This window comes from Salmo trutta, chromosome 36 (genome assembly GCF_901001165.1).
Source record: "Salmo trutta chromosome 36, fSalTru1.1, whole genome shotgun sequence".
Lineage (NCBI taxonomy): Eukaryota > Metazoa > Chordata > Actinopteri > Salmoniformes > Salmonidae > Salmo > Salmo trutta.
Window position 1 is genome coordinate 3,055,800 of NC_042992.1, and position 23,885 is coordinate 3,079,684.

The following is a 23,885-nucleotide window of genomic DNA, read 5'->3' on the forward strand; positions in this document are numbered from 1 at the left end:
TGTTGTGTATAGATATTACTTGTTAGATATTACTTGTAAGATATTACTGCACTGTCCGAGCTAGAAGCACAAGCCTTTCGCTACACCTGCAATAACATCTGCTAATCACGTGTATGTGACCAATAACATTTCATTTGGTAGTCACCTGGAATGCATTCCAATTAACAGGCGTGCCTTGTTAAAAGTACATTTGGGCAATTTCTTTCCTTCTTAATGCTTTTTTGGCAATCAGTTGTATTGTGACAAGGAAGGGGTGGGTTTACAGAAGATAGCCCTATTTGATAAAAGACCAAGTCCATATTATGGCAAGAACAGCTGAAATAAGCAAAGAAAAACAACAGTCCATCATTACTTTAAGACATGAAGGTCAGTCAATCCGGAAAATTTCAAGAACTTTAAAAGTTTCTTCTAGAGCTGTCACAAAAACCATCAAGCGCTATGATGAAACTGGCTCTCATGAGGACCGCCACAGGAAAGGAAGACCCAGAGTTACCTCTGCTGCAGAGAATATGTTCATTAGAGTTACCAGCCTCAGAAATTGCAGCCCAAATAAATGCTTCACAGAGTTCAAGTAACAGACACATCTCAACATCAAATTTGAGATTTTTGTTTCCAACCACCGTGTCTTTGTGAGACATTGTTGAGATGGTTTGGGATGAGTTGGACCGCGGAGTGAAGGAAAAGCAGACAACAATTGCTCAGCATATATGGGAACTTCTTCAGGACTGTTTGAAAACCATTCCAGGTGAAACTGGTTGATAGAATGCCAAGAGTGTACAAAGCTGTCAACAATGCAAAGGGTGGCTACATTGAAGAATCTAAAATATAAAATATATTTTGATTAGTTTTAAAACTTTTTGTTGGTTACTACACAATTCCATATGTGTTATTTTATAGTTGTGATGTCTTCACTATTATTCTACAATGTAGAAAATAGTAAAAAAATAAAGAAAAACCTTGTGTCCAAACTTTTGGTACTATACATTATCGGCAGGTTATTTGTAATGGTGGGCTCTGTCACGTAAAGCAGACTAATCTGGAATATATTTGGTTATACTTTTTGTCATTGAGGAAAGGAAGAAATGTAGGGATCATTTCAGAGTTTCTCAAATGTTTGTTCTGGATCCATTAGTAATTATCACAAATGTTTACTGGTTGGTGGCTAAGATGACCTAAAAAAACAACAAACACAAAGTCTTACTCTCATAACGGATGCGGAATCCGATGTCCGAGTGGCTCTTGTCGGTGGAAAAGAGAAGGAACAGGAAGTTGGAGGTGCTGATGAGGAACTGGGGCACCTGGGTACCCTGGTAACTACCAATCAGAGGCGAGGAGGGGAACCGGCCGTCACGCACTTCCAGCACGTCATAGTTTACCTCAGTACGAAACCTGGGGGGAACAACCAATGGGTTAACAGGAATCTGAGGGAACAACCAATGGGTTAACAGGAATCTGAGGGAACAACCAATGGGTGAACAGGAATCTGAGTAGGAACCAAATGTTGGTCAGTGTTTCCCAGGGGACCCTAATAACATTTGAATACATGTTACATTTAGAAAAGTATTTTAGAACAGGCTATCTGATTCAGAACATGCCGTTGCACAAACAACAATGCTGATCTACACTACCACTAGTATCAACCTGCATTAGAGATATATACACAAACTAACCCGTATTAGAGATATATACACAAACTAACCCGTATTAGAGATATATACACAAACTAACCCGTATTAGAGATATAGACACAAACTAACCCGTATTAGAGGTATATACACAAACTAACCCGTATTAGAGATATATACACAAACTAACCCGTATTAGAGATATATACACAAACTAACCCGTATTAGAGGTATGTACACAAACTAACCCATATTAGAGATATATACACAAACTAACCCGTATTATAGGTATATACACAAACTAACCCGTATTAGAGATATATACACAAACTAACCCGTATTAGAGATATGCACAAACTAACCCGTATTAGAGGTATATACACAAACTAACCCGTATTAGAGATATATACACAAACTAACCCGTATTAGAGATATATACACAAACTAACCCGTATTAGAGATTTATACACAAACTTAGCCGTATTAGAGATATATACACAAACTAACCCGTATTAGAGATATATACACAAACTAACCCGTATTAGAGGTATATACACAAACTAACCCGTATTAGAGGTATATACACAAACTAACCCGTATTAGAGATATATACACAAACTAACCCGTATTAGAGGTATATACACAAACTAACCCGTATTAGAGGTATATACACAAACTAACCCGTATTAGAGATATATACACAAACTAACCCGTATTAGAGGTATATACACAAACTAACCCGTATTAGAGGTATATACACAAACTAACCCGTATTAGAGGTATATACACAAACTAACCCGTATTAGAGGTATATACACAAACTAACCCGTATTAGAGGTATATACACAAACTAACCCGTATTAGAGATATATACACAAACTAACCCGTATTAGAGGTATATACACAAACTAACCCGTATTAGAGGTATATACACAAACTAACCCGTATTAAGGCAAGGGCTGTTAAGGCAAGGGCTGATTTCAAGGTTTTACTGCTAACCTACAAAGCATTACATGGGCTTGCTCCTACCTATCTTTCCGATTTGGTCCTGCCGTACATACCTACACGTACGCTACGGTCACAAGACGCAGGCCGCCTAATTGTCCCTAGAATTTCTAAGCAAACGGCTGGAGGTAGGGCTTTCTCCTATAGAGCTCCATTTCTATGGAATGGTCTGCCTACCCATGTGAGAGACGCAGACTCAGTCTCAACCTTTAAGTCTTTACTGAAGACTTATCTCTTCAGTAGGTCCTATGATTAAGTATAGTCTGGCCCAGGAGTGTGAAGGTGAACGGAAAGGCTGGAGCAACGAACCGCCCTTGCTGTCTCTGCCTTGTCGGTTCCCCTCTTCCCACTGGGATTCTCTGCCTCTAACCCTTTTACAGGGGCTGAGTCACTGACTTACTGGTGTTCTTCCATGCCGTCCATGGGAGGGGTGCGTCACTTGAGTAGGTTGAGCCACTGACGTGGTCTTCCTGTCTGGGTTGGCGCCCCCCCCCTTGGGTTGTGCCGTGGCGGACATCTTTGTGGGCTATACTCGGCCTTGTCTTCGGACGGTAAGTTGGTGGTTGTAGATATCCCTCTAGTGGTGTGGGGGCTGTGCTTTGGCAAAGTGGGTGGGGTTATATCCTGCCTGTTTGGCCCTGTCCGGGGGTATCATCGGATGGGGCCACAGTGTCTTCTGATCCCTCCTGTCTCAGCCTCCAGTATTTATGCTGCAGTAGTTTATGTGTCGGGGGGCTAGGGTCAGTCTGTTACATCTGGAGTATTCTCTTGTCTTATCCGGTGTCCTGTGTGAATGTAAATATGCTCTCTCTAATTCTCTCTTTCTTTCTTTCTCTCGGAGGACCTGAGCCCTAGGACTACCTGGCATGATGACTCCTTGCTGTCCCCAGTCCACCTGGCCATGCTGCTGCTCCAGTTTCAACTGTTCTGCCTGCGGCTACGGAACCCTGACCTGTTCACCGGACGTGCTTGTTGCACCCTCGACAATTACTATGATTATTATTATTTGACCATGCTGGTCATTTACGAACATTTTAACATCTTGACCATGTTCTGTTATAATATCCACCCGGCACAGCCAGAAGAGGACTGGCCACCCCTCATAGCCTGGTTCCTCTCTAGGTTTCTTCCTAGGTTTTTGGCCTTTCTCAGGAGTTTTTCCTAGGGAGTTTTTCCCAGCCACCGTGCTTCTTTCACATGCATTGCTTGCTGTTTGGGGTTTTAGGCTGGGTTTCTGTACAGCACTTTGAGATTTCAGCTGATGTACGAAGGGCTATATAAATAAATTTGATTTGATTTGATTTGATTAGAGATATAGACACAAACTAACCCGTATTAGAGATATATACACAAACTAACCCGTATTAGAGATATATACACAAACTAACCCGTATTAGAGGTATATACACAAACTAACCCGTATTAGAGATATAGACACAAACTAACCCGTATTAGAGATATAGACACAAACTAATCGAATAATAAAGAAAACCTCTGGATTCGTATTTAGACGCAATGTGGAAAGAGCAGCACTGTTTGTTTTTTTTCTTCTCTTCGGTAGAATATCTTTTTCATATATTGACAGCTTCCTGAGAGAGAATAAACACCCTGGAGAAACTGCGTGTTGCCTGCTTGAGTGAGAAGGGACGTGGCTTGGTTTGGCGTGTATGGCCCGGGAACTGGAGGCATGCAGCGGCTCCATGGAACTTGGTGGCTGTGGTAAAGTGAAGCCTAATTATTAGTAACAATTATTATCTGAGGGAATGGTGCTCCCAAATAAAAATACCAGGTTCCACAGAAAAATATTTAGTAGCTCGCACTTTAGAGCCCTGAGAGTGAAAGTGAAAGTGAGAGAGAGAGAGTGAGCGAGAGAGAGCGAGAGATAGCGAGAGGCAGAATGAAAGACATAAAAGGTAGCGAGAAAGAGGACCTTTTTGTGTCCTGACTCACTTGTCGAAAATGATCTTGATGGGGTATCCTGGCTGAGCCTCGATGACCCACTCACAGTTAAGAGCCTCCTTATAGAGCTCTGGCCAACCAGGGGACAGGATGATTCCACTAGGAGCCTTCAGATCACCTCCGCACGGAGCTGAGGAACAGGGGAAGAGAAGAGGTGAGGGTGGATGGATATGTGAAGAGGGAGGAGGGAGAGAGAAGGAGAGGGAGGAAGGAGAGGAGGGAAGAGATGAGTGAGATTATAGAAAAAAGAGGGAGAGGTGGAGACAGAGAATATATTATACAGTACATCTCAGTCATGTACTGTATGTGTCCACTGTGTTCAGTATGTCCATTGTGTCCAATGTGTTCAATGTGTCCAATGTGTCCATTGTGTTCAGTGTTTTCGATGAGTCCACTGTGTTCAATGAGTCCACTGTGTTCAATATGTCCACTGTGTCCAGTGTTTCCACTGTGTTCAATGTGTCTATCAATCAATCAAATGTATTTATAAAGCTCTTTTTTACATCAGCAGAAGTCACTGCTTTATTCAGAAACCCAGCCTAAAAACCCAAAGAGCAAGCAATGCATACGTAGAAGCACGGTGGCTAGGAAAAACTCCCTTGAAAGGCAGGAACCTAGGAAGAAACCTAGGGAGGAACCAGTCCTCTTCTGGCTGTGCCAGGTGGAGATTATAACAGAACATGGCCAAGATGTTCAAACGTTCATAGATGACCAACAGGGTCAAATAATATAAATCACAGTGGTTGTAGAGGGTGCAACAGGTCAGTGTGCCCAACGTGTTCACTGTGTCCACTGTCATGGAAATGGTTGACAATTACTGGAACTCAAGGTCAAACATCACTTCAGAGACTGACTGAAGGTCAAACATTACTTCAGAGACTGACTGAAGGTCAAACATCACTTCAGAGACTGACTGAAGGTCAAACATCACTTCAGAGACTGACTGAATGTCAAACATTACTTCAGAGACTGAGTGGATGGGTGGCTGGAAAGGGGAGGGTGGAAGGGTGTGTGTGTGTGTGTGTGTTCTAGCAAATGTGCAAATGTCTTTGATTAACATAAATCCTACATCGTGTATCACACTGAACAGAAACAACTTTGATCATCACACAACAGTATATGATATGAGACTTGCTTGGCTGCTCGCTAATGTGCCTGTGTAAATGTTTCTAAATGTCATTGAATAACATAAATCTGTGCCAACAATACTAAGCTGACACAATGGCATACTGGTATGTATTTCATAATTAAACATAAACCACTTACATCATCGCACAACAGACAGGATGTTCAAACATCTCTCTCTCTCTATCTCTCTGAATTCAATTCAATTCGCTTTATTGGCATGACGTAACAATGTACATATTGCCAAAGCTTATTTTGGATATTTACAATATAAAATTAAAAATTAAAAAATAGAATCAAAATTGAATAAGGGTTTCAAATTTGGGGAAATGACACTCTCTAATTGTTTTATATTTTTGACATTTTGTCAGGAAATGCAGCTCCGTCTCAGGTTCTGCTGTTGTGCAGTGGTTGCACAGGCTTTCCTCTACAGGGAGCCAGGTTTTCCTGTGTCTACCTGTCTCAATGGCAAGGCTGTGCTCACTGAGCCTGTACTTTGTCAAGGTTTTTCTTAGGTTTTGATCAGTAACCATGGTCAAATATTTAGCCACGGTGTACTGTCGATTTAGGGCCAGATAGCACTGCATTTTGCTTTGTGTTTGTGCTTCCAAATAAGTAATGTCGTTTTGTTTTGACTGTGTTGTAATTTGGTTTATTCTGATTGATTGGATGAGGGTCCTGAGGCTTCAGTGTGTTAGTAGAACAGGTTTGTGAACTCAGCCCCAGGACCAGCTGGATGAGGGAACTATTTTATTTGCTCAGCTCTTGGCATTGTAGGGCTTGGTAATGATATGAGAGGGGGTCACTGTATTTTAGATGTTTCCAAAACTTAATTGCTCTTTTTTTTTATTAGTGGATATTGGCCTAATTCTGCCCTGCATGCATTGTTTGTAGTTTTCCTCTGGACATGTAGGAGAATCTTACAGAACTCTGCATGCAGGGTTTCTATGGGGTGTTTGTCCCATTTGATGAAATCTTGTTTTGCAGGCCCAGGTCTGGCAGTACTGCTCTAGCAGGTCCAGGCTCTGCTGTAGGCCATGTGTTGTGGGTGACAGCAGGAATAGGTAATCTGTGAAGAGCAGGCATTTAACTTCTGAGTTGTGGAGACTAACACCAGGGGCTGAGGATTTTTCTAGAATAGTGGCCAATTCGTTGATGTAAATATTGAAGAGTGCAGGGCTCAGATTGCAACCCTGACAAAGGCCCCGCCCCGGTTAAATAATTATGTTATTTTCTTGCCAATTCTAATGCTGCACGTATTGCCAGTATACATTGATTTAATTATGTCATATGTTTTACCCCCCCATCACTTTCAATAACTTTGTAGATCAGTCCTGTATGCCAAATTGAATCAAATGCTTTTTGGAAGTCGATAAAGCAAGCATACATTTTGGTATTATTTTGGTGGACATGTTTCTCTATCAGGGTGTGTAAGGTGTAAATATGATCAGTTGTGCGATGTTTTAGTATAAATCCAATTTGGCTTTTACTCAAGACATTGTGCTTATTAAGGAAGTTTAGAACTCTAACATTTATAATACAACAGAAAATCTTCCCCAGGTTACTTTTCACACAAATGCCTCTATAATTGTTAGGGTCAAATTTGTTTCCGTTCTTATAGATTGGGGTTATGAGTCCTTGATTCCAGATGTCAGGGAAATAACCTACACTCAGGATCAAATTAAACAGTTATAATATAGCCAATTGAACTTTTGCACTAGTAAGTTTGAGCATCTCATTTAGGATGCCATCAGGTCCACATGCTTTTTTAAATTTGAGAGCCTGAAATTTCTTATAGAGCTCCTGGTCAGTAATTGGGGAGTCCAATGGATTTTGTTTGTCCTTTATAGCTTTTTCTAATCCATTCAACTTCTCATGAATTTGGCGTTGTTCTGTGTTTGTCAATTTGAACGGTGTAGTAGAGTGTTTTAAAATGGGTTGTCCATATGTCACCATTTTGTATTGCTAATTCCTCTTGTTAAGATTTTTTTCCAATATTTTGGTTACAGGTTGCTTTCTGGTATTCTTCTGTGCTGTTTTGGGCCCATCTGTCTGTCTGTATGAACTGTCTGTATGAACTGTCTGTATGAACTCTCCTCTATCTCCCTGTTTCTCTCTCTCTATCTCCCTGTTTCTCTCTCTCTATCTCCCTGTTTCTCTCTCTCTATCTCCCTGTTTCTCTCTCTCTATCTCCCTGTTTCTTTCTCTCCTTCTCTCCGTTTCTTTCTCTCCTTCTCTCCTTCACTCCGTTTCCTTCTCTCCTTTTCCTTCTCTCCTTCTCTCCGTTTCTTTCTCTCCATTTCTTTCTCTCTTTCTCTCCTTCTCTCCGTTTCTTTCTCTCCTTCTCTCCTTCTCTCCTTCTCTCCGTTTCTTTCTCTCCTTCTCTCTCTCTCATATATATATATATATATATATATATATATATATATATATATATATATATATATATAACACACAAGCTCCAACATCCTAACCAATAACATGCTAATGAGGCTGATTATGATTTTGACTATGATTCTGTCTATTAAGCATGACGCATAACCCAGACTCATTCCACAACACTGCACCGAAGCATTGTGGTCGTATGTCGTCTTCTCTTGTGATTGAAACCAGTTAAAGACTTTACGCCACAATGCTGCTCCTGGATAGACGGTCTCAGGAGGACTCTAGATAACGCTCAAGCAGCTCTCAATGACAAAGAGGGGACATCTGTAATGCCCCACTTCAATTAGCATGAACGAAAAGCCTAATGAGACCCTTACGGAGGAGCGCTAACGCTAGTAGCATCATATTAGATATTCATTGACTCTCAGGAGGAGCGCTAATGCTAGTAGCATCATATTAGATTTGCATTGACTCTCAGGAGGAGCGCAAATGCTAGTAGCATCATATTAGATTTGCATTGACTCTGAGGAGGAGTGCTAACGCTAGTAGCATCATATTAGATATGCATTGACTGTTAGGAGGACCGCTAACGCTTGCGCCGGGCTAGCTTGCTATATTAGATATGCATTCACTCTAAGTAGGGACGCCAAAATTCAGCCTGCTGCGCAGACCCTGTAGACGCTCTAGTCTAGGGTGCCTGGTTAAATTGTTCTTAGGAGCATTTTAAAACTCTCTCCATGGTTAAGGAAGGAAGAAATATATGTAATTATAGTAATAATGTGCGCGTGTTCTACATTTACTATCGTCGTATACTGTATAACAATTTAGAATTATTTTTTTGTCATATTTAAATATGTTATGTTACAATATAATGCACTCGGCTGCGCCACAAACTTGCCGAGTGGCGCAGAGGTCTAAGGCACTGCACCTTAGTGCTAGAGGCATCACTACAGACCCTGGTTTGATTCCAGGCTGTATCTCAACCGGCCGTGATTTGGAGTCCCATAAGACGCCGCACAATTGGTCCAGCGTCGTCCGGGTTAGGGTTTGGCAAGGGGTAGGCCGCCATTGTAAATAAAGAAATTATTCTTAAACCTGTTGGGGATAGGGGGCAGTATTTGCACGGCCGGATAAAAAACGTACCCGATTTAATCTGGTTATTACTACTGCCCAGAAACTAGAATATGCATATAATTATTGGCTTTGGATAGAAAACACCCTAAAGTTTCTAAAACTGTTTGAATGGTGTCTGTGAGTATAACAGAACTCATATGGCAGGCAAAAACCTGAGAAGATTCCTTACAGGAAGTGGCCTGTCTGACCATTTCTTGGGCTTTAACACTCTCTTTATTGAAAACTGAGGATCTCTGCTGTAATGTGACACTTCCTACGGCTCCCATAGGCTCTCAGAAGGCGGCAAACCGGTGAATGATGTCTTTGGAGCCCCTGGCTGAAAAACAGTAGCGCATTTGGATAGTGGTCGATCAGAGGACAATGAGACTGAGGCGCGTGCACGAGGCGACACCATGTTTTTATTTTCTCTGTCTTTGAACGTAAACAGGGTTTCCCGGTCGGAATATTATCGCTTTTTTACGATTGACATGGTTCGAAGTACGGTAATGGAAAATGTAGAATTTTTTTGTCACGAAACGCGTCAGGCGCGTCACCCTTCGGATAGTGTCTTGAACGCACGAACAAAACAGAGGATATTTGAACATAACTATGGATTATTTGGGACCAAACCAACATTTGTTATTGAAGTAGAAGTCCTGGGAGTGCATTCTGACGAAGACAGCAAAGGTAATAACATTTTTCTTATAGTAAATCTGACTTTGGTGAGTGCTAAACTTGCTGGGTGTCTAAATAGCTAGCCGTGATGGCTGGGCTATCTACTGAGAATATTGCAAAATGTGCTTTCACCGAAAAGCTATTTTAAAATCGGACATGTCGAGTGCATAGAGGAGTTCTGTATCTATAATTCTTAAAATAATTGTTATGTTTTTTTGTGAACGTTTATCGTGAGTAATTTAGTAAATTCACCGGAAGTTTGTGGGGGGTATGCTAGTTCTGAACGTCACATGCTAATGTAAAAAGCTGGTTTTTGATATAAATATGAACTTGATTGAACAAAACATGAATGTATTGTATAACATAATGTCCTAGGTGTGTCATCTGATGAAGATCATCAAAGGTTAGTGCTGCATTTAGCTGTCTTCTGGGTTTTTGTGACATTATATGCTAGCTTGAAAAATGGGTGTCTGATTATTTCTGGCTGGGTACTCTGCTGACATAATCTAATGTTTTGCTTTCGCTGTAAAGCCTTTTTGAAATCGGACAGTGTGGTTAGATAAAGGAGAGTCTTGTCTTTAAAATGGTGTAAAATAGTCATATGTTTGAAAAATTGAAGTTTTCGGATTTTAGAGGAGTTTGTATTTCACGCCACGCACATCATTGGATATTGGAGCAGGTGTTCCACTAGCGGAACGTCTAAATGTAAGAGGATATCCTTCCCTATAAGCAAGTTGAATGTTTGATGTCAATTTGTTTTCTGTAAACTAGCATTGTATCTGGTCAAACACAATATATATTTTTTTTAAGTTTACTAAGGGTTGATAACAGGCTGAGCCAGTAAAAAGACACTTTAATATTCTTGGGTATATTAAAGTGTCCATGAACAGAACATGCAACATGAGGATGCAACAATGTATTTCCTTCTTACCAAATTCCCGATGCGCACTTTGAAGATGTTAGAATAGCTTTTTACATTTACTTTTCCTTAGCCAAAAGTATCAAACCGTAAAACCACTAGCCTATGTCAATCTACTATTGCCCCATGATAGAAAAGTTAACCCATTCTATTAGTCAGCTTGTCATTCTATGCGAGAAAGAAATAGCCTATTCCAAACCATTTCAAATTCAAATTCTTACAACTTTAAAAAGCAATGAGGCGGATGCAACAGATCAGAACGTTTAGCTTAAAATGTTGATAAACAAAAACAAATCTTCACTTTATAAGCGCAACAATGTGCACAACGCAGTAGGCTACGAGCGGGACTATTTGGTAAACACTGTTGTCATAAGCGGACCGCACAAGTGAGGGGTTTCATGTGACAGAGATTTAAATATCCATCATACATTAAGAAACAGGGGAGATCTAAAGATGCAACAACTAGCATGGGTTGCTAATATGACTAGGATTATCATCAACTAACATGGGATGCTAATATGACTAGGATTATCATCAACTAACATGGGATGCTAATATGACTAGGATTATCATCAACTAGCATGGGTTGCTAATATGACTAGGATTATCATCAACTAACATGGGATGCTAATATGACTAGGATTATCATCAACTAACATGGGATGCTAATATGACTAGGATCATCATCAACTAGCAAGGGTTGATAATATGACTAGGATTATCATCATCTAGCATGGGTTGATAATATGACTGTCTTTAGCTACCAGACAATGAAAGAAAGTTGATTTGAAAACCAATAGAACCTGAGAGAAATAGGCTAGCTAGAAATATACTAGAGAGAAATAGGCTAGTGAGAAACAGGCTAGCTAGAAATAGGCTAGTTAGAAATAGGCTAGCTAGAAATAGGCAAGAGAGAAATAGGCTAGTTAGAAATAGGCTAGAGAGAAATAGGCCAGAGAGAAATAGGCTAGAGAGAAACAGGCTAGCTAGAAATAGGCTAGCTAGAAATAGGCTAGAGAGAAATAGGCTAGTTAGAAATAGGCTAGAGAGAAATAGGCTAGAGAGAAATAGGCTAGAGAGAAACAGGCTAGCTAGAAATAGGCTAGCTAGAAATAGGCTAGAGAGAAATAGGCTAGTTAGAAATAGGCTAGAGAGAAATAGGCTAGTGAGAAACAGGCTAGCTAGAAATAGGCTAGTTAGAAATAGGCTAGCTAGAAATAGGCTAGCTAGAAATAGGCTAGAGAGAAATAGGCTAGTTAGAAATAGGCTAGCTACAAATATACTAGAGAGAAATAGGCTAGTGAGAAACAGGCTAGCTAGAAATAGGCTAGTGAGAAACAGGCTAGCTAGAAATAGGCTAGTTAGAAATAGGCTAGTGAGAAACAGGCTAGCTAGAAATAGTCTAGTTAGAAATAGGCTAGCTAGAAATAGATTAGCTAGAAATAGGCTAGAGAGAAATAGGCTAGCTACAAATATACTAGTGAGAAATAGGATAGTGAGAAATAGGCTATTTTGAAGCAAGGTAAAACAGTCCTCATAATATGAAGTAAAATGTTCAGGTTTCAAACAATGAAGTAATTTTTCAAAAAATGCATAGGCTATTGACTCCAGCTCATTGCAAATGTAGTGTGTGATGCACTACAGCCTGCCTACAACTGTCTATCCACTTCAACGGTGAACGAGGAAGAACGCTTCAATTACCAGTTGAGAAATAATGAGTAGCTCTTTTTTAAATCGTGGCCATCAAAACTGTTTTTTGTTTTTGTTTTTTTTAACACGCAATTGGATTTAGAATTGTTGCAAAATGATAGGGAAGGAAAAGGAGCTGTAGCAGCAGCTCTCACAATGTCTGACAGATTTTCAGCTGAACCCCCCTCTGCCCCCCCACCAAAAAAAGGCACTTGTCTTTTCCCACTAAAACTGACTATGCTGACAAATACTCTGTTAATTAAGGGAAAATGTAGTTGATACAATTGTGATGTGTTGTAGTCTCACTTACCTACTTAAGATTAACGCAATAATTGTAATTTGCTCTGGATAAAAACATCTGCTAAATGACTCAAATGTTAAACGTATATAGAGACAAATATATTTAAAAAAAAGAAAGATGACGAGGAATGTCTGCTGTCACCTTCACAGCGTGGGAAGAAAATGGAGGAAAGAGAGATAGAAGGACAGATAGATGAAAAGACAACAAGAGCCAGACAGAAATAGCCTCCATTCCTCTCCTCTCACCTTCACAGCGTGGCACAGCGTTGTCCCAGACCACGTTTCCATCCTTCAGGATACAGGAGACAGTCTGAGAGCCATGGGTCTTCACAAAGCCCTCCTCACACAGGAAGGAGATGGAGCTGCCCAGCTGGAGGTTCTCACCAAACCTCTTCCCATTCACTGGAACCCCCGGGTCTGGACACTCATTGTGGCGGAACGCTGGCGAGGGAGAGAGAGAGGGAGAGGGAGAGGGAGAGGGGGAGGGGGGAGAGAGAGAGAGAGAGAGAGAGAGAGAGGGAGAGAGAGAGAGAGAGAGAGAGAGAGAGAGAGAGAGGGGGAGGGGGAGAGAGAGAGAGAGAGAGAGAGGGAGAGAGGGGGAGAGGGAGAGAGGGAGAGAGGGAGAGGGAGAGAGAGAGTCAGTGTCTGTTACTGAGTAGGAGTTGGGAGAAGTGTAGTTTGGAGGGTGGGCAGGTGTGTGTGTGCGTGTGTATATCAATGAGTGTGTGTGTGTGTGTGTATGTGGTGGTGAGAGAGTGGTGTGTATGTGTGTCTATGGGAGGGGTAATTAGAGAAAAAACTAAATCAAGTTAGGCCCCTGAAAACTCAAAGTGGCAAACTGCAGGATCCAGCTATGTACCCACTGCTATGATAAACCTTTCATTGGCTAATGCTAATCTCTCACGGCACAATTTAATTGTCTGAGCCCTTAAATAATTGAGCAACTTTCTCCAAGAAACTTTTTTGTCATCGTTCTGTTCGGTAATAGACACATTTGTTTTACTTAGCGAGCCTTATTTAAACATATGCAGCCCTTCCACAACAGATAACATTGTGGAGATGATGCAGAGAGAGAGATGGAGAGAGAGAGAGAGAGAGAGAGAGAGAGAGAGTAGAGAGAGAGAGAGAACATCACTGGGGCCTAGCTTCCTGCCATCCAGGACCTAAACTCAGCAGAAAAAAGAAACGTCCTCTCACTGTCAACTGTGTTTATTTTCAGTAAACTTAACATGTGTAAATATTTGTATGAACATAACAAGATTCAACAACTGAGACATAAATTGAACAAGTTCCACAGACATGTGACTAACAGAAATTGAATAATGTTTCGCTGAATAAAGGGGGGGGGCGTCAAAATCAAAAGTAACAGTATTTTAACCTTTATTTAACTAGGCAAGTCAGAACAAATTCTTATTTATAATGACTGCCTAGGAACAGTGGGTTAACTGCCTTGTTCAGGGGCAGAACAACAGATTTTTAACTTGTCAGCTCAGGGATTTGATCTAGCAACCTTTCAGTTACTGGCCCAACGCTCTAAACACCGTCATCTGCATTAAGTACTGCAGTGCATCTCCTCGTCATGGACTGCACCAGATTTGTTAGTTCTTGCTGTGAGATGTTACACCACTCTTCCACCAAGTTCCTGGACATTTCTGGGGGGAATGGCCCTAGCCCTCACCCTCCGATCCAACAGGTCCCAGACGTGCTCAATGGGATTGAGATCTGGGCTCTTCGCTGGCCATGGCAGAACACTGACATTCTTGTCTTGCAGGAAATCATGCGCAGAACGAGCAGTATGGCTGGTGGCATTGTCATGCTGGATGTTCATGTCAGGATGAGCCTGCAGGAAGGATACCACATGAGGGAGGAGGATGTCTTCCCTGTAACGCACAGCGTTTAGATTGCCTGCAATGACAACAAGCTCAGTCCGATGATGCTGTGACACACTGCCCCAGACCATGACAGACCCTCCACCTCCAAATCGATCCCGCTCCAGAGTACAGGCCTCGGTGTAACGCTCATTCCTTCGACGATGAACGTGAATCCGACCAGCACTCCACCAATCAAGTCTGATTGGTGGAGTGCTGCGGAGATGGTTGTCTTTCTGGAAGGTTCTCCCATCTCCACAGAGGAACTCTGGAGCTCTGTCAGAGTGACCATCGTGTTCTTGGTCACCTCCCTGACCAAGGCCCTTCTCCCCCGATTGTTCCATTAGGCAAGTCGGCCAGCTCTAGGAAGAGTCTTGGTGGTTCCAAACTTCTTCCATTTAATAATGATGGAGGCCACTGTTCTTGGGGACCTTTCAATGCTGCATAGAGTTTTTGGTACCCTTCCCCAGATCTGTGCATCGACACAATCCTGTCTCGGAGCTCTACGGACAATTCCTTCGACCTCATGGTTTGGTTTTTGCTTTGACATTCACTGTCAACTGTGGGACCTTATATAGACAGGTGTGTGCCTTTCCAAATCATATCCAATCAATATAATTAACCACAGCTGGACTGCAATCAAGTTGTAGAAACATCTCAAGGATGATCATTGGCAACAGGATGCACCTGAGCTCAATTTCGAGTCTCATAGCAAACGGTCTGAATACTTAAGTAAATGAAATATTTAAGTTTTTGTTTTTTTATACATTTGCTAAAATACAGTGGAGCAATAGTTATAATGGAGCTACCTGCCTGGTACCTGTCTGGTTATAGTGGAGCTACCTGTCTGGTACCTGTCTGGTTATAGTGGAGCTACCTGTCTGGTACCTGTCTGGTTTTAGTGGAGCTACCTGTCTGGTACCTGTCTGGTTATAGTGGAGCTACCTGTCTGATACCTGTCTGGTTTTAGTGGAGCTACCTGTCTGCTACCTGTCTAGTTTTAGTGGAGCTACCTGTCTGGTACCTGTCTGGTTATAGTGGAGTTACCTGTCTGGTTTTAGTGGAGCTACCTGTCCGGTACCTGTCTGGTTTTAGTGGTGCTACCTGTCTGGTTATAGTGGAGCTACCTGTCTGGTACCTGTCTGGTTTTAGTGGTGCTACCTGTCTGGTTTTAGTGGAGCTACCTGTCTGGTACCTGTCTGGTTTTAGTGGTGCTACCTGTCTGGTTTTAGTGGAGCTACCTGTCTGGTACCTGTCTGGTTATAGTGGTGCTACCTGTCTGGTTTTAGTGGAGCTACCTGTCTGGTACCTGTCTGGTTATAGTGGTGCTACCTGTCTGGTTTTAGTGGAGCTACCTGTCTGGTACCTGTCTGGTTTTAGTGGTGCTACCTGTCTGGTTTTAGTGGAGCTACATGTCTGGTACCTGTCTGGTTTTAGTGGAGCTACCTGTCTGGTATCTGTCTGGTTATAGTGGAGCTACCTGTCTGGTTATAGTGGAGCTACCTGTCTGATACCTGTCTGGTTTTAGTGGAGTTACCTGTCTGGTACCTGTCTGGTTTTAGTGGAGCTACCTGTCTGGTACCTGTCTGGTTATAGTGGAGCTACCTGTCTGGTACCTGTCTGGTTATAGTGGAGCTACCTGTCTGGTACCTGTCTGGTTTTAGTGGAGCTACCTGTCTGGTTTTAGTGGAGCTACCTGTCTGGTTTTAGTGGAGATACCTGTCTGTTTTTTGTTGAGCTACCTGTCTGATACCTGTCTGGTTTTAGTGGAGCTACCTGTCTGGTGCCTGTCTGGTTTTAGTGGAACTACCTGTCTGGTACCTGTCTGGTTTTAGTGGAGCTACCTGTCTGCTACCTGTCTGGTTTTAGTGGAGCTACCTGTCTGGTACCTGTCTGGTTATAGTGGTGCTACCTGTCTGGTACCTGTCTGGTACCTGTCTGGTTATAGTGGAGCTACCTGTCGGATACCTGTCTGGTTTTAGTGGAGCTACCTGTCTGGTTTTAGTGGAGCTACCTGCCTGGTACCTGTCTGGTTAAAGCGGAGCTACCTGTCTCGTAACAGTGGATCTACTTGTCTAATACCTGTCTGATTATAGTGGAGCTACCTGTCTGGTACCTGTCTGGTTATAGTGGAGCTACCTGTCTGGTACCTGTCTGGTTTTAGTGGAGCTACCTGTCTGGTTTTAGTGTAGCTACCTGTCTGGTACCTGTCTGGTTTTAGTGGAGCTACCTGTCTGGTACCTGTCTGGTTTTAGTGGAGCTACCTGTCTGGTACCTGTCTGGTTTTAGTGGAGCTACCTGTCTGGTTTTAGTGGATCTACCTGTCTGGTACCTGTCTGGTTTTAGTGGAGCTACCTGTCTGGTACCTGTCTGGTTTTAGTGGAGCTACCTGTCTGGTACCTGTCTGGTTATAGTGGAGCTACCTGTCTGGTACCTGTCTGGTTTTAGTGGAGCTACCTGTCTGGTACCTGTCTGGTTTTAGTGGAGCTACCTGTCTGGTACCTGTCTGGTTATAGTGGAGCTACCTGTCTGGTACCTGTCTGGTTATAGTGGAGCTACCTGTCTGGTTATAGTAGAGCTACCTGTCTGGTACCTGTCTGGTTTTAGTGGAGCTACCTGTCTGATTATAGTGGAGCTACCTGTCTGGTACCTGTCTGGTTATAGTGGAGCTACCTGTCTGGTACCTGTCTGGTTATAGTAGAGCTACCTGTCTTGTTATAGTGGAGCTACCTGTCTGGTTATAGTAGATCTACCTGCTCACTTCTGGACTGCTGCTGTGGTGGTATTAGTGGTGAATAGTGAGGATGCGGCGATAGAGGATATGGAGAGAAGACTGGAGAGGTAACAGCTTGAAAGCCATCAATAGGGTTAAATGTTCAGATGACATGGGTCTATATAGGGATCAGGTTCAAGGACCTGAATAGTCTATAGTGGAAAGTAATAGGTAAAATAGACACCTTTGTTGGATTCGGGCTCAACTTTGAACATTGAGATATTAAAAACATGATAGATCAGAAGTTTTTTTTGTCTGAATACAGCTGTGTCGAACCTTTCGGGAAGAATTAATCTTGGTTAAAGCTTCTCTAGTGTCCGTGAGTTATTCACTCTGAAAGCAGTGTGCAGAGCATGAAGACAGGGCGATAAGAGTAATGACGTGTCGGAGTGGAAAGTTGTGATGGCTTCTGAGGCTTGAGAAGGTTTTGCCTGAGAAAGTACATCTAGGATTCCTTTGTATCATTGTCTGAGAATTTATCCAATCCCCATAGCAGTCTTTTAAATGCCAAAGTGTGGAGGGGAACATGATTACGGTGACTCTGGAAACTATGTGAAATTGTGTGTGGAGTGGGACGACGACGACGACAACAGTCTAGTATTTGGTGGATGCCAGTTGCAGAGAGAGGCTAGAGAGGCACACAGATATAGAACTAATCATGATGTCTCATATACACAGGCTGTAAAGGAGATTGGTGAAACTACTAGATGGACTGATGGCGTTAGCATAGCTACTCCAGTAGTAACTGGACCATCTGTTCACGACTGGTGCTTCAACTAGTCTTGACATGGGTTTAGAGTTTTTATATATATTTTAAAAAAATCAGAAATCTGTGTCAAAGGTACCTTGATAGTAAATTAAATTGACTTCATAACTTTCATTGGAAAGGTTATCAACACGACCCGGACAGTGGAAAGCAGAAATGCTGGGGGTGGGGGGGTTGGATGGGGCTGGGGGGGTTGGATGGGCTGGGGGGGTTGGATGGGGTGGGGGGTTTGGATGGGCTGGGGGGGTTGGATGGGCTGGGGGGGTTGGATGAGCTGGGGGGTTGGATGGGCTGGGGGGGTTAAATGGGCTGGGGGGTTGGATGGGCTGTGGGGGTTGGATGGGGTGGGGGGTTGGATGGGGTGGCAGGGTTGAATGGGGTGGGGGGGTTGGATGGGGTGGGGGGGGTTGGATGGGGTGGGGGGGGTTGGAAGGGTTTTGGGGAGTTGCAGCGGTGGGACAAGACTAACTGCCAATTGGATATCACGAAATAGGGGAGAAAAATATGAAAAAGTAGAAAAAAATGTCAAATTATAAAATAATAATTACATCTCCAATCAAAACCACTTCCACATACACACCATCTACACTCCACACACACACACACTCCATCCACACACACACACACACACACACTCCACACACACACACACTCCACACTCCACAGGGGTGACATGTTGGGGTTGCTGAATTCCTCTTCATTATTCTCTGCACCCAGATTGGACTGGGAACATCATCCATCACCGCCATCTTATTTATTAATGCGCCAACAATCACCACCATTCACACGCATACAAGCACGCACACACACCCACACACACCCACCCACACACTCTATCCACACACACACACACACCCACACACACTCCATCCACACACCATGCACACACACCCACACACACTCCATCCACACACACACACCCACACACACACCCACACACACACACTCCATCCACACACCACGCGCACACACACACACACACACACACACACACACACACACACACACACACACACACACACACACCCACACACACTCCATCCACACACACACACCCACCCACACCCCCACACACACACACAAACCACGCACACACACACACACACACCCACAATCTCCTCAATATAGTTCGGCAGCTGCTTAATTAACATGAGTGATGGAAGGAGTCCTGCCCTAAACCCCGCCCCAGAAAACAGGTCTGCCCGTGAAAGATGTGCTGCTTGGAGGGAACTAGCTGTCGGCTTCAATTAACAGGTCTTGACGGTAATTCACAACATCTTGTCTTTATTTATCAAATTCGCTAATTAATCCATTAACGTCCGTGTGTTTTCCCAAATCGCAGGATTTGGCGATCATTATATCTCACGGCATCAAGACACAGTCAATAAGACGGTGTTGAAATAGATGGTGTCCCAAATGGCACCCTGTTCACTATGTAGTGCCCTATTCACTATACAGTGCCCTATTCACTATACAGTGCCCTATTCACTATACAGTGCCCTATTCACTATGTAGTGCCTTATTCCCCATTTAGCGTCCTATTCCCTATGTAGTGACCTATTCACTATGTAGTGACCTATTCACTATGTAGTGCCTTATTCACTATGTAGTGCCCTATTCACTATGTAGTGCCTTATTCACTATGTAGTGCCCTATTCACTATGTAGTGTCCTATTCACTATGTAGTGTCCAATTCACTATGTAGTGCCTTATTCACTATGTAGTGCCTTATTCACTATGTAGTGCCTTATTCACTATGTAGTGCCCTATTCACTATGTGGTGCCCTATACAATATGTAGTGACCTATACAATATGTGGTGCCCTATTCACTATTTACATTTACGTCATTTAGCAGACGCTCTTATCCAGAGCGACTTACAGTAGTGAATGCATACATTTCATACATTTTTTCTCCGTACTGGTCCCCCGTGGGAAATGAACCCACAACCCTGGCATTGCAAATACCATGCTCTACCAACTGAGCCACACGGGACCAATGTAGTGCTCTATTCACTGTATAGTGCCCTATTCACTATGTAGTGCCTTATTCCCCATTTAGTGTCTTATTCCCTATGTAGTGACCTATTCACTATGTAGTGACCTATTCACTATGTAGTAATCTATTCACTATTAATGCCCTATTCACTATGTAGTGCCTTATTCCCCATTTAGTGTCCTATTCCCTATGTAGTGACCTATTCACTATGTAGTGACCTATTCACTATGTAGTGCCTTATTCACTATGTAGTTCCCTATTCACTATGTAGTGACCTATTCACTATACAGTGCCCTATTCACTATACAGTACCCTATTCACTATACAGTGCCCTATTCACTATGTAGTGCCTTATTCCCCATTTAGTGTCCTATTCACTATGTAGTGACTTATTCACTATGTAGTGCCTTATTCACTATGTAGTGCCTTATTCACTATGTAGTGTCCAATTCACTATGTAGTGCCTTATTCACTATGTAGTGCCTTATTCACTATGTAGTGCCTTATTCACTATGTAGTGCCCTATTCACTATGTGGTGCCCTATACAATATGTAGTGACCTATACAATATGTGGTACCCTATTCACTATGTAGTGCCGTATTCACTATGTGGTGCCTTATTCAATATGTAGTGCCGTATTCACTATGTGGTGCCTTATTCAATATGTAGTGCCCTATTCACTATGTGGTGCCCTATTCACTATATAGTGCCCTATTCACTATGTAGTGCCCTATTCACTATATAGTGCCCTATTCACTATATAGTGCCCTATTCACTATGTAGTGCCCTATTCACTATGTAGTGTCCTATTCACTATGTAGTGTCCTATTCACTATGTAGTGCCCTATTCACTATGTAGTGCACCATAGAGTAAAATAAAAGGTGCCATTTGGGACGCATTTTAGAAATTTACAGTCAGGAGAACTGACAAACACTCGCTAGGAACAGAATGCATTGTGGGTTGCTTCACACCTTGAAAATATTTGATGAGATTAGATGTTAGTCCCTGTACAGATGTTTCCGTATTGCATGTATTATAGCGTATTGTGTTTGTGTATTTGACTTTACAAAATGTATTTCCATGTACAGTAAGAGTCAAAAGTTTAGACAAATTTACTTATTTCCCAGGGTTTTTCTTTATTTTAACTTTTTTTTTCTACATTGTAGAATAATAGTGAAGACATCAAAGCTTTATGGAATTGTTTAAAGAAGGTCAAATCAGTGATCATTTTGCTATTTGCTTTGGAATTTTAAGACCCCTTGAATTATAAAAATATTATATATAAAAAAAAGACATGATAAACAAAAATGTTTTGGCCTTACTGCTATTAGCCAATAGAATAACAGATAGTCCTTACTGCTATTAGCCAATAGAATAACAGATAGTCCTTACTGCTATTAGCCAATAGAATAACAGATAGTCCTTACTGCTATTAGCCAATAGAATAACAGATAGTCCTTACTGCTATTAGCCAATAGAATAACAGATAGTCCTTACTGCTATTAGCCAATAGAATAACAGATAGTCCTTACTGCTATTAGCCAATAGAATAACAGATAGTCCTTACTGCTATTAGCCAATAGAATAACAGATAGTCCTTACTGCTATTAGCCAATAGAATAACAGATAGTCCTTACTGCTATTAGCCAATAGAATAACAGATAGTCCTTACTGCTATTAGCCAATAGAATAACAGATAGTCCTTACTGCTATTAGCCCATAGAATAACAGATAGTCCTTACTGCTATTAGCCAATAGAATAACAGATAGTCCTTACTGCTATTAGCCAATAGAATAACAGATAGTCCTTACTGCTATTAGCCAATAGAATAACAGATAGTCCTTACTGCTATTAGCCAATAGAATAACAGATAGTCCTTACTGCTATTAGCCCATAGAATAACAGATAGTCCTTACTGCTATTAGCCAATAGAATAACAGATAGTCCTTACTGCTATTAGCCAATAGAATAACAGATAGTCCTTACTGCTATTAGCCAATAGAATAACAGATAGTCCTTACTGCTATTAGCCAATAGAATAACAGATAGTCCTTACTGCTATTAGCCCATAGAAACACATTGAATAACAGATTACTGCTATTAGCCCATAGAAACACATTGAATAACAGATAGTCCTTACTGCTATTAGCCCATAGAAACACATTGAATAACAGATTACTGCTATTAGCCCATAGAAACACATTGAATAACAGCCATTACATGGAACAGCAGATAGTCCCCCCCTAAATATCCAAAGGGATTTTTTTCTTTAGTGTCTGTTCTATATCTGAGAGATTTAAGAAAGATCAGGAAACATTTTTTTATTTTTTATTTTTTATTTTTTCACCTTAATTTTTTGGGAAGTAAACAGTCTCCATACATACTACCATAAATGACCTTCAGACAAGTCTGGGGGCGTCCTAGATCAAACCAACATGTACGTGTTCCTCAGCGGAGTCATATTAGTGTCCAGCCCAAACTGTTCGGACGCTACAAAGAAGTTTGCAGATCGTGAGTCGGCTGTACCGACTCCAGACGAGTCCCAATGCACTTGTGGGGGGGAGGGGGGATATAGAGCAAAAAAACAGAGAACACTATTGTCACATTCTGACCTGTATAAGGGGTTATTTGTTATTGCAGTTTGGTCATGACGTGGCAGGGGGTGTTTGTTTTATGTGGTTCGGGGTTTGTTGGGCTATGTTCCTATGTAAGAGGGGGTGTTTGTTTAGAGTGTTTCGGGGTTTGTTGGGCTATGTTCTAGGTTAGTGTTTTTCTATGTTCAGTCTAGTTTTTCTACTTCTATGTTTAGCGTTTGTTGATTGACCTTCAATTGGAGGCAGCTGTTCCTCGTTGCCTCTGATTGAAGGTCCTATGTATTGGGGGGTTTGTGCTATGGGGGTTTGTGGGTAGTTGTCTCCTGTTTTGTGTCTGTGCACCTGACAGGACTGTTTAGTGTCGTTTGTTGTTTTTGTATACGTGTTTCTTTTGTTTTTCCTTCTTTTGATTTATAAAGAAGATGAGTATACAGGTTCCCGCTGCGTTTTGGTTTGATCCGTACGACATCCGTGACAACTATCATGTTCGTGAGAGTCTTACCTTTCCATAAAAGGGGTCAAAATACAGTTGTTTTGTAAAGCCAAACCGCTACAGACAGTTTTCTGATGTCTCCATGGTCTGACAAACAACACACCAGCTCTGTCACCTTTCTCCGCAGAAGCAGAAGTGCGACAACGGTTGATTGAGATGCATTCAACGCAACAGAAGTTTCTATGTTTAAACTGACAGCTTTTCATGGATATTTTTCAAAATATTCCAAATTAGATGTCTGCGGTGGTGCGGACATCGACTCTAGTAGGGTTAATAACATGTAACGTTAAAAGGTATGAATTGTCTACTTACAAGTTGCAAACAACGGTATGCCAATGCAACAGTCCGTTTGGTGTTATTTACAACTGTCTTGAGGAGATCAATTATATTCAACTAAATCACACTTGTATTTATTTTACATGGTCTTAATACTAGACCCAGGACCATTTCATTCCTACCCACTCCACTCAATGCTCAACAATACCCACAATACCCAACAATACCCACAATACCCAACAATACCTAACAATACCCAACAATACCCACAATAGCCAACAATACCCACAATACCCCACAATACCCAACAATACCTAACA

General features: G+C 41.9%; 1 protein-coding gene across 1 annotated transcript in view; it reads right to left on the reverse strand.

Annotated features, from left to right (window-relative positions):
- Nucleotides 1-23,885, reverse strand: part of csmd2 (CUB and Sushi multiple domains 2) — a 338,221-nt gene that overhangs the window by 246,743 nt on the left and 67,593 nt on the right. The window contains exons 13-15 of the mRNA XM_029734626.1: nt 13,042-13,236; nt 4,581-4,719; nt 1,202-1,389 (exon numbers count right to left, since the gene is read on the reverse strand). Of these exons, the coding sequence (XP_029590486.1) occupies nt 1,202-1,389; nt 4,581-4,719; nt 13,042-13,236 (522 nt within the window). The remainder of the gene's footprint in view (nt 1-1,201; nt 1,390-4,580; nt 4,720-13,041; nt 13,237-23,885) is intronic.